Source organism: Saccostrea echinata, unplaced genomic scaffold, assembly GCF_033153115.1.
Source record: "Saccostrea echinata isolate AGI-Se365-2 ecotype Australia unplaced genomic scaffold, CSIRO_AGI_Sech_v1 ptg000016l, whole genome shotgun sequence".
Taxonomy (NCBI): Eukaryota; Metazoa; Mollusca; class Bivalvia; order Ostreida; family Ostreidae; genus Saccostrea; species Saccostrea echinata.
The window spans coordinates 23092227-23104825 of NW_026889765.1; the positions used below are offsets into that span (position 1 = coordinate 23092227).

Consider the following 12599-nt stretch of genomic DNA (forward strand, 5'->3'; position numbering starts at 1 on the left):
GAGGTGATCAGACTACAGAGCTGGAAACCTGAGGGTGTCTGTAGTACCTCCTCTGATGACCTTCTAGTTATCATGTACAGTAATAGTGATGATGGCAAACAAACAAAAGTTGTCCGTTACTCTGGCTCAACAGAAAAACAAACTTTTCAGTTTGATGATAAAGGTTTACCTCTCTATTCTCCTGACTCTCTTTGTTTTAGATACATTACTGAGAACAAGAACCTGGATATCTGTGTGTCTGACAGTAGACAAAAAGCAGAAGTGGTGGTCAATCAGGCCGGGAAACTGAGATTCAGGTACACTGGACATACTCCTGCTTCAGAAATTGAACTATTCATTCCACATGGAATCACCACAGACAATCAGAGACATCCTTACAGCTGATATTAACAATCACTGTGTCCACATCATAGACCAGGATGGACAATTCCTCTGTTACGTAGACTGTGGACTGAGTTATCCATGGGGAATGTGTACAGACACAAATGACAATCTGTTTGTAGCTCAGTATGGAAACAGACAAGTGAAGAAAATCAAATATCTGCAATGAAATGCATCACTTTGCTATATTCTATATACAGTAAAACACGCTAAAAGGGTACACGCTTATAAATAATAAATCGACGTTTATTGCAAAGTAATTTTCATTCCCCTTGACTTTAAAATACTAGTATATTGAACACTTAACGGATATAACGAATTTCACTTTAAACAAAGCAAAATTTTCCGTCTCTGGGACATAAATATAAGTGTGTTTTACTGTAATTAAATAGAAGAGCTACATGTATATAATATTTCTGATGTATCAGTAAACTGCACTATGGAACCTTGCATTAATATTTCATGTTTTTTATCTTATATTTCATTTTCAATGTAAATCTGAAAGAAATGTAAACCCTACTTGTATGTAAATACTGGTGCTAGAAAAAAGCAAAAATCAGTTTAGTATTTTAAAACTTAAATGCATAAATGGTCCTGACCTACCCCTAAAAGGAGGGGGGGGGGTATGATTTGAACAGAATTGAATATACACTAATATATTTCTTTGACTAACTGTGGCTATTTTCCCTACAAGTTTGAACTTTGAACAAATCTGAATCTACACTATCTGAGAATGCTTCCATATAAATATGACCAATCATGACTTTGCTGTTCTTGAGAAGAAGATTTTTAAAGATTTTTTCTATATAAAACTTTGATCATCCATTATGGCCCTACCCTATCTTCGGGGATCATGTTTTGAGCAAACTTGAATCTACACCATCTGAGGATGCTCCCTTATAAATATGACCAATCATGACTTTGCTGTTCTTGAGTAGAAGATTTTTAAAGAATTTTCCTATAAATTCATATCTAAAACTTTTACCATCCACTGTGGACCCATCCTACCCACGGGGATCATGATTTGATAAACTTAAATTTACACTACCTGAGGATGCTTCCACATAAATATGACCAATCATGGCTTTGCTGTTCTTGAGAAGAAGATTTTTAAAGATCTTTCATATATATTATCATGTAAAACTTTGATCGTCCATTGTGATCCCACCCTACCCCCGGGGGTCATGATTTGAACAAATTTGAATCTTCACTACCTGAAAATGCTTCCATATAAATATGACGAATCATGACTTTGCTGATCTTGATAAGAAGATTTTAAAAGATTTTTCCTATATATTCATTTCTAAAACTTTGATCGTCAACTGAGGCCCACCCTACCCGCGGGTACTCTACCTGAGGATGATTCCACATAAGTTTCATTTTTCCTGTTTTTCCTGGCCCAGTGATTTTGAGAGGAATTTTTTTTAAATGCCATTAATTTTTCACTAATTGTAATTATCACCCCTTGGAAGAGGGCGTGGCCGGACAGGAGAAATTCCAAAATTTCACAAATTTGAATTCGGGGACTCTTATTCTAGAGGAATATAATGTAATGATAGTAGTGATATGGAATATACTTGAGAAAACAACTACGTTTTACCTTCATTTCCCTGTGTTGATTTCATTTCATAGGATTGACAAATTTAAAAAAAAATAGTTTGAGGAATAGTTAAATACCCGGATTTATTCAGTTAATTCTACTGTATTCATTGTTGTGGAAATAAAAAAAGGGGTTGCAGGAATTCATATTGTTGAACTATTCTCTTTAGAGAAGTGGACAGGCTTTCGCTAAATATGTATAATTGATTGCCGATCATTTGCCAACATGTTTATAGAACTTATCTTTCAAACACCTCTCTTTCATGATAAAATGAAATTGTAACAGTAAATAGTGAATTATTGTATGACCAAAGGGAAAAAAATAATGGGCTAACGTTGGCCGTACATGAACATTGTTTGCCTACGAGCCGATGGGTTCTACACGTTGGACCAATGTAGGCCATTCAGGTTGGGCCTATAGAACCGATGAACAAAATAACATTGGGCCAACGTCTAGCATTGTTGGGCCAGTTTAGGTCCTACACGTTTGGCCCACGTAGAACCGATGAACAAAATAACGTTGGGCCAACATTGTTTGCCACGTTGGCCTATGTTGACCCTACAAAGTCATGCTATCTGGTTAGAAGCCATTTTATCAATGAACAGTATTCAATTTCATTCATACATTGAATCATCCTGAACTTGAAATTTAAACACTCTGAACACGTTTCATATTTTGATGTTTCTTAGAGAGCGACCTTACAACAGAACTTTATGATAAACCTTTGTAGTTAACTTTCATTATTTATTGAGAAATATACAATTGTCACCTGCAAATAGTGTTCATTGTCCAGATTAGGAAGAACTAGTAATCGAGATAGGCTGCTGACAAAAAAGTTGATTTAACTAGCGTGTAATGTTGATATTTTTAAAATTCTATGGCCCTTACAATGACCTAGTTTGTATACAACATGTCGTTAGGTCGACGTTTTATTTAATGCAAGTTATTAAGCCATTTTTTCACACTGATTTTTCCCATCAAGACCAATGGTTAAAGGGGTTGTTACCGGTCGACAGGAGATGCTCACTCAGTCGTGACACAAGATACCAATTCAATGGGGCTTGCTTTATTCTTTTTTATCTCATACGTGGTGTTGATACTAAATCTATGCTCTATCCATGAGTATACCTTATCAAAAGCACTTCCGATTTTGACATAATCCCCCTCCTCAAGATGTAACTATTTGTGAAAATTCTTGCATTATAAAATAAATCATATTGAGAAGAAATGTTTGTTAAAAGCAAGAAGATATTTATTATAACTATCATGCTGCTGGCTACTGCGGTGGCGGATGTTAACACACTTCCCCTTCCCCAAATTGTTCTCATAGGTAATGTTAGTCCTAATAATTAACATCGTGGTGCAGGATTCCTCTGCCCATGCAGGGAAGTCTATCCACTTTCAATAATGTTTTCGTACATTATACTATAAGCGCATAACTTACAATGGATATCTACAAGTAGCACTATTGCCCTACATAGAATCAGTGTAGGATTCATGATTCCTCGGTCCTTATTCTTGCAGTATTACAACTTCTAATCAAAAGTTTGTATGAAATAAAATCTTCAACAGATTCTCACATGTGTCTCAAGAGCTGCAGCAGGTATCATTCCAAGAGTCCATATTTTGTATCTACAAATCAATTTATTTCTGCATGTCAACGTCAGCAAGGTGACGTCATCAATGTACATGTCATTAATTTAGGTAGACATAGAAGTTTATTTATTTTAGAATTGGAAAAATATATTTTTATTAGGTACTGTGTTTAAAAGCGCAGACTTAGGTTTATAATGTGATATTTTGAAAAGAATATATTTTAAACAGAAATTCGCATTAATATTTCATTTAGATACATGTACATAACGAAGAAGGTATGGTTTTAACTTTAAAAAATTCAATGTTCAATTCCAAAATTCAATGTTTTAAAAAAAGTTTTAAAACAAGCCTAAATATAAGTTGGGTATATGACTAAGAAAATCAGGAATATGGCATGACGAAGTACCATTCTGGAAATATGACGTCATTAATTTGATGCATTTCTCTATCTTGAACAGAAAAAGCCCCCAAATGACCAATTTCAAGGGTTATTTTCCGTAAGAAAATAGTGTCCACAGCCGTCACTCACTTTAATTTTCGGATATGATGTGCAAAATTCTTTGAAAAATTACATATCTCAAACCTTTTGGGCGATGCCTGTGGACAATATTCTATGAAAGAAAATTCCATTGAAAATTGGTGTCTTCTGCAACTTTTTAAGAAAATACGGGGAAATGCAAGTTTATGAATTAGCATTTAGAAGGTCATGTGAGAAAAATAATTTGTATGATCTTTCTGCATGGAATTTCAATGATTCAGAAAGCATGAGTTTTAATTTTTTACATCACTTTCATTTTTAAGAAAAACACAGGGCAAGTTTTGTATTGAAAGCGTACCTTGTTCTTTATTTCATCTTGCACACGTATCCTAAATTTATTTCAACACAAGGGTATGCAACATATATCTGACGCTCTTTATGCTTATCCTTTATTAAGTAGTGTTGATAATAGAAAATAGCTGTTTTATACAGAAATTGCAATAGTTTACTTGCAGTAGGTTTTAAAAATTCTTTATTGATTTTTAAATATTTTTATATTGAAACAGACAAGAAATCTTCAGAATTCCTGAATATAAATTAGGTGTTTTATTGATTCTGTCTCATTCAATCCTGTAGCGGGATGGAGAAAATGATTAGAAGACCCACAATCAACCCTTTAATTATCATTGGTGTTGTCCTCGTATCGTGTTATTCTGCTGAGGAGGATCTTGATGATCACAGCGGTATGTGTATTTATTATTGAATAAATCTTTCAGCATGCAAAGCATCATGATAAAGACGGCTGTTCTAACAAATTGAATAAGTGTCAAGATCTTACAGGTATTTCCTTTTATACGCTAAAATTTAAACAAGCATATTGATAGCTTGATTTCTAGACTTTTTGAATGGCAATGCTATTATTTATTTGTTTTTTTTTCTCTCCAAATCAATACAAAAACTCAATGTTACGACAAATTAATGCTTACCATAGTTTATGATCTCCTTTCTCGTATTTTGAATCTCAAATGTCGATTGGGACTTCTGAGCTTTTAAATAGTAATTTAAACGTAAAACATAGTTAATATTTTAGATAATATATAGTTATTGAAGATATTGTTCTATGCTTAAAGTCTTCATTTTGTATTTGGGACTCTTTAGTACCATATATACTTCAGATATTGTATTTCATTTTTCACTTGTATGATAGATACAGCTGCATAAAACGAAGTGGAATGGCTTTTTAAGCATATTGTTAATTTTATCAAAGAGCGCTTTATCATGTTCATATTTTAACAGATCTTCCAAAAAGTAGAATAATCCTTGTCTTCCGCATGGAATGCGCTATTCATACAATACTAGTATTACTTTACTCCGCTGTGAAATTCTCTCAACTTATCGTGTTGTTAACGAGGCCGGGTCTAATTATTTCTAACCTAGATATTTGGATAATTCTTGAATGAATTTTTACTATTATTTTAATTATTCTTAGATAAAAATATCAAATGTTTAATATCCCGATTTCTAAGAGGGCCATATTAAAAGTTGTCAAATTTTACTATTGGACCCTACGGGAATTTTGTAGTAAAAGGGCCAAATTATCACATTCCCCCCATATTTTTTGTATTTCTGTCCCAGGGATTTCGTTTTCAGTTAAAAACATGAAAGTTATTGTAAAAAGTCTACAAACTGTGAAATTTCAGAAAAGTTGACCATCTGGTTTGGTCTAGGAATTATTACAAAGTTTTTTTTCTCAATGCCCATACCTCGAAATTTGCCATATTGCGGCATACATTTTGTATATATCGGCGCAGATGAATTATTTTGGTAAAAAATAACAATGTTTAGATTGCTGGTATGTTTTTGTGATGTTCTGTCAACAGTGTTTAATAAAATGTCCATTGATGTCTTGAATACTCAAGCAAGTCAAGCGTCATTCTTCAGCGTCATGCGCATTGCTTACAGAACCGGAAAACAGTGACGTCGTGAAAGCCATTTCAGCATTTTTTCCTAAATTTTGTCTTAAAAGCACATTTTAAGACCCAGAAATGTTACCGATAATTTTAATTTTGTATTACAATTACAATACTTGTATAGGTGTTATGTTGCAGATACGACTGCATGAAACTAAAAAGCTGCCCAAAGTCATGCGCACTGGAATAAGACTCGGCCTCGTTAAGATTTGATTTTGTCTTGAGTTCTTAAAATGGATCGAGGTGAAATTCTCTCTGTTTCAAACTATGTTTTCTTTACAGTGGCATGTGGTTTTGAAAAAGACAATTGTGGTTGGACATCATATAATACTCCTGTACAATTACAAACTTACGCTGTTCTATGTGGATGGAGAGGAAATCCTGGACTTTGCAAAAGCCATGACGATTTTCAAAATGCAGTAGGATGGCAGAGAATAGATACTGCTTCATTAGAATCATATTTGAAGTGTAAGTTACCAGCTATGCAGTAGTAGTAGGATGAAGAGTGTGTGCTGAAAGCAATAATACATGTAGCTATAGTCAGCCAAATTCACAAAATGTGCTTAACATAGTAAACTAGGTTTATCAACTGCAAACTATAAAAGTTTACGAACCGTAATCTTTGATTAACGATGTTAATCTTTACATGTAATTCACATCTCTTATGTTAACGCCTTAATCTATGTTTCATAAATGTAGACTAAACATTAATTTTCGATTGCACACATAGTAGTTCATCTGAGAAATATGGTTTACGATTTGTAAAATATGGTTTACAACTCTACACAATAGTCTACGAAAGTTAATTACAAATCATTGTTGTAAGCTATAGTTTACAGATATTTAAGGCATAAAATTTTTAAAAAAAATTGTCTAAAAAATATACATTTGAAAAATACAGTACACAGCAGAAACCCTGGTTTAGTATCGGAAACACGCAATTCTTTTTACGAAACTATATTCTACGACTTTAAATTATAGTTACTTATTTAAGATATCAAGAAAAGAAGTAACTTCTGCTTATATGTATTGTCTTTCCCGATTGGTTTGGCGAGATTTTGAATTTAAAAAAATCATCGTTAACAGCTATCAGCTGGTGTTTTGATTCATTTACTATAGTTTACGAGTGTGAATTATAGTTCATGACAAAGTATATAATTGACAAATGCGAATCATAGTTTATCTCTCAAAACTATAGTCTACGATTAAATTGTTAGCAATTGTTTACGTCAGTTAAATATAAGTTATGAGTATAAATGACAGTTAACTGTAGTTTAAGATCAATATCTTAATTAACGAATGTAAAACATAATTTGTTAATATAATCAGTATAGCTTCACGATTTGTGAAACTATTATTAATAACTCTGAACCATCGTTAACGATTGAAGATTATAATTTACAAAGAGTAAATGCGTTGCCACGATAAAAGATCCCCACCACTATGAAAATTTAACCTCTGTCCGATGAAGTCTTTAAATAAGTTGAAAAATTCTGAAAGGAGGTGTAAAGCAATATACAATCCATCAATCCTAAAACTAATTTTATATTTCCGTGAAATTACTTTTTTTTTCTGTTAAAGGCTTTCAAATAGCCTAAATTGTTTTCGATGTATTTTTGAAGAAATCGAAGAAAATTTAATACATTTACATAAACTATAGTTTATGAATGCTAATCTAAGAGTATTTCTTAGGGATAAATTTTGCTTTAAATATTTATTCTTATTTGCTAAGCTACCTACAGATAAATAAGTTGGCCTTTGTACAAGGATATCAACAATCTCGTTTAAATCAACATTTTGACCTTGTTTGCGAATACAACCTTCTGTTTGGTCGAATATTGACTGACTTTTTTTTAAATACCTTAATTTCTCACTTATTCGTCTATTGAATACTCCGTTTACCTGATGTAGACAATAGGGCGTACGGTGGGTGTTACAGGTCGACAGGAGATGCTTTCTTCTCCATGGTATCTGATCCCTCCCCCTCCTTTTGAAGTTTTCAAGGATGAATCCGTGTAATGCTTTTCACTTCTGTTGTTTTATTACCAATATTGTACCGTCATTACTTGTATAAATAGAAGTGGTATTTTTGATAGCAGCATACATAATTAGTGGTATCAATTATTGTTATCATAATGTACAACATAGTACTTTTATTGTTGTTTGTTACATTAATTACACGTAATCTAATTGTGTTAGTTAGCCATGGATATTATTTTTATTACAATATTCTTTATTTATTCCATAGCGCTTGGAGCAAAGATTCCTGATTCTGTACTCGAAAGGATTCGCAAACTTGATGAAAATAATGTCCTTGTTGCAGCACGAAATTACCATGACAATGAAATCGTCATGCAAATAACTGATGTAGTCTCTCCAGAAATCACAATGTCAATGAGCTACCGCTGTCTCCACTATAATTATCTGGCTTTTGAAGACAACACTCTTGTTGTGGGTTATATAAAAAATTACTTCAAGCCATATGATCTGTCTGAGCATTTAAATTTCCATGAGTCACTTGTAATCAAAGTTACTAGTGCATCCGTCACTCTTCCTGTTGGAACAAAATTCAAGGTAAAGCTATCTTACGCACTCTTTGCATTAACAATACTAATTTTTGCCTTTCTTATCTCCTTCTTATAAATTCTATTATTTTGTTTAATTTAAGGTGGTGTTCCGAGGAATGTTTCCAAAATCTACCTATGGATTTCTTTTAATTGATAATATAACAATCACTGACGGAATATGTGGTAAAAAAAAAAAGAAGAAGATAAAATGCTACTGAATGATTAACTTAAAAAAAATTAAAATAATTTGAAATCAATGTAGAAAATAAATTGAAATAAAGTGATGTGTTTTTATTTATTGTCTCTGTTTAATTACAGAAAAGTGCGGTCCTAATGAATTCAAATGTAGTAATATAAGTGATGAGTGTATTCCATTTGACAAAGTGTGTGATCTTGAACCCGACTGTATAGGAGGAGAGGATGAAAAAAGATGCAGTATGTATATCTATTCGGTTAAGTGTATCATAATGTATACTTATATTTATATCCGTAACATTGTCTAATGATTATTTGTTTAAACACAAAACTTTACGCGTTTAAATTTTACGGATTCATAAAACTCGTAAAAATAAGTAAAAATTAGCAGCACGTAAAAAATACCTGCTATACGGTACTTTTTATTGATTACACTTGTCGGTGATACTGGTTCTTGTAACATTAGAAAGGGATTAATGAAATGAAAACATTTTAAGAAATTAACAAATATTTTTTAAGTAAAATTAAAATTATTTTAAAAAAAAAGAATTGGAATTTTTTTAATAACATGACAAAAAAGTGGGTTGAAATATATTCATACGTAATGCGTTATACATATAAATATATGCATAACACTTGCCTTTATTTTAATATTTTTGTTGATTATAATTTGATTATAATGTTTTCAACACTCTAATGTACACATTTATCCACAAAAGTGAAACATTTGGTTTTGCTCCTAATATTGAACAACGAAATCAGAAAAGATGACAATTCACCACCCTTAGCGATTATCTTATGGAAATGCTTTTACAATTTTGCCTTTCATAGAACTTTTTTCCAGACTGGAGTGTCATTAAATCATCATGCATGAAAAACGAAAGCTCAATGTTTCCAAATGAAACTCTACCACTACTAGAGAACGGTCTACAAAGAAAAGACAAGGATTCATGGAGGCAATTTATTCCTCTTTTAAATCAGTGTGAAAGAGAGGACCAGTGTCTATCGAATTCTTCTGACACCTGTTTTTTATATTGTCCTAGTGACTGTACCTGTAATGATCTGTCTGTCAACTGCTCTTCTGACAATGTACCATCTTATGCTACTTCTATAACGTGGCATGGTCTTGTTCAAGAGAATTTGGAAATAAGCAAGGAAAGGCTCCCCAATGTTATGGCGCTTAACATTTTAAATTGTACCTTTCGATCTCTGAAAATTGGCAAATACCTGAATATTGAGAGTATTTCAATCAAATACAGCAAAATTGACTACCTTTCCATGTCTTATTTTAGTACAGATATGTTACAATACGTTCATATATTTGAGAGCTCATTTCAAAGGCTTACCTTTCATCGAACAAAGGGTTATGATATTGATGAATGGTATGTTTATAAAAGCTCTCTAGTTGATAAAAATACCAATCTCGAAGGACTCTATGGCATTAACTTTAGATTATCGGAGTCTGAAAGCTTCTACGGGTTTGTGCAAGAACTGCGTTATTTGGTTGCTAACTTCAGTTTTTGTAATCTGACTGAACTACAACCTAGTTCTGTCTACGATGCCATAACACTTGATTTAAGTTACAACTTCTTAATGACATGGAAACTGATATCATACACACAAATGCTCCATTTACAGCATAATTTAATAACATCGTTAAACTACACTCTTGACAAAACACAGTCAGAGGCCCGTTTACAGTATTTGGATCTTTCTTACAATAAGATTTTTAGCATTAATAATGAAGATTTGGAGGAATTACCAAATCTCTTGTATCTTATTCTTCATGAAAATCGATTAACACATATCCAAGAAAAAGCTTTTGATAAATTAACTAAACTAATTCATTTGGATTTGTCAAATAATAATCTACGAAACCTAAACCGCGGTCATTTTCTATATCTCTCAAGATTACAATACCTCAACATTCAGAATAATGATGTTAAAGTAATTGAAGGAATGTTTGACAGTCTCATGAATATTCTTTATCTTCAAGTTGATTCATATACTCTCTGTTGTGCACAACCAAAAGCTGTCAGCAAGATTCAGTGTTTAGCTCCCGTGAACGAAATATCCTCCTGCTACAATTTGATAGATTTACATATTCTTCGGATAATTATTTGGTATATTGCTCTTCTTGCTTTATTTGGGAATATGTCTGGTATATTTTACAGACTTTATCATGTAAAGAAAAAATCAGTCACAACGTTTGACATTTATTCTTTAAATCTTGGTCTTGCAGACTTCTTTATGGGAGTTTATCTTTACATCATAGCCGGGGCTAACATAGCGTTCAGTGGTCGTTATGGTTTCGAAGATTTCTCTTGGAGGCATAGTCCTTATTGTATCTTTGCTGGTGTCTTGGCTACTCTTTCTAGCGAGGCATCTGCTCTATTCGTACTTTTGATTACGATTGATAGAATACTTGTCGTGCGATTTCCATTTTCAATGCTCAAGAAGAGGGTCTGGATATCAAAACTCAATTCCAGCTTGGTATGGACCTTTGCTCTTTTTCTGTCTATAATACCTCTATCTGGAAGTGAATATTTTGATGACTACTATTCCAGTTCTGGGGTGTGTATTTATTTGCCTTTGTCTGTTCTACGTAAGCCTGGATGGGAATATTCCATGATCATATTTGTTGGAGCAAACTTTGTTATCTTTATTGCAATACTCTTTGGGCAATTCGTAATATTTACGGATGTTGTTCGAATGGGAAAGAAAACGGCCTTGCATTCATGCAGTCAACAAAGAAGGCGAGAAATTGGCTTAGCAAAGACTTTGATTACAGTTGCAATTACAGATATGTTTTGTTGGATTCCTATTGGATCTATAGGTTAGAATTTCTTTACATTTTAGACAATTTTGAATTGATGAAACTTACTTTAACACTAATTTATTTTTTGTTTGATGTTTTTAAATCATTCAATTAAATATTAAGGGCTTCTGACGTTCATGGGTATTGATGTAACTGTTCAAGTTTATGCATGGATTATTGTTGCTGTACTTCCAATAAACTCGGCCCTAAATCCACTCATTTACACATTTTCAGCAATCATGAGACATGGAAGCCACAGAGTAAGACCAAAGTTTCAATTTTTTAGAAATGTGTTGAAATCTACCAAAAATATATAATTATAAACAGCTATACATTTTTATATTACAAAATATTTCAGAATCGTACTCAAAAAAACGGCTTTACTAAGGAAAGGGGGAATAATAAACTTAATCAAAGAAATCTGGTGGGTATACTAGTATATGAATATTCCTCTAATGAAAAAATATATAATTTTTTTTAAGATTTATTTTAGCTAAATTGAGTGATGATTGTTTTCGTATTTGCCCTCCTTTTTACAGCCGTCCCTGACAGATGAAGAAGATTTGTCGATTCCCTCCGCAGAGACAGGGAGTCAAGAAAACAAAGAACAGATAAAACCTAGTGTAAACACTATTTCAAATGGACAACTTTAGCAGTTAAAAATGCTAGATAAAGCAAATAACAACTTTAAATCTAAAGGATTTGTATAACTACTAACAAAAGTATATAAAAAAGAGGTGTGTGAGTTAATGCTTGTACAAACAGTGCAGAACTATGGAATAACCAAGAAACTTTGCATATTGTCAGTAGTTTATTGTTCCTGACATAAATAAGTGTTTTTTTTTAAATAGTATGACCTAGCTTCTAATAGTATCTAGTTTTTGATGATGTAATGTATGACAAACCCAAGAGCAAAGTTAGCACAGTTTTCCTTCTTAATGAATTTTAAAGGGCTTTGAAGATCGGTTAATAAAAAAAAATTAACTACAAAAAG

The 12599-nt window shown here is 32.5% G+C and overlaps 1 protein-coding gene across 1 annotated transcript; it reads left to right on the plus strand.

The window, feature by feature from the left end:
- The first annotated feature begins 4695 nt into the window (after positions 1-4695).
- On the plus strand, positions 4696-12258 carry LOC133188233 (G-protein coupled receptor GRL101-like). Its single transcript, XM_061323609.1, has 7 exons — positions 4696-4798; positions 8274-8599; positions 8694-8775; positions 8911-9027; positions 9632-11623; positions 11729-11865; positions 12145-12258. The coding sequence occupies exons 1-7, from the start codon at positions 4696-4698 to the stop codon at positions 12256-12258; spliced, it is 2871 nt and encodes a 956-aa protein (XP_061179593.1).
- The last annotated feature ends 341 nt before the right edge of the window (positions 12259-12599 follow it).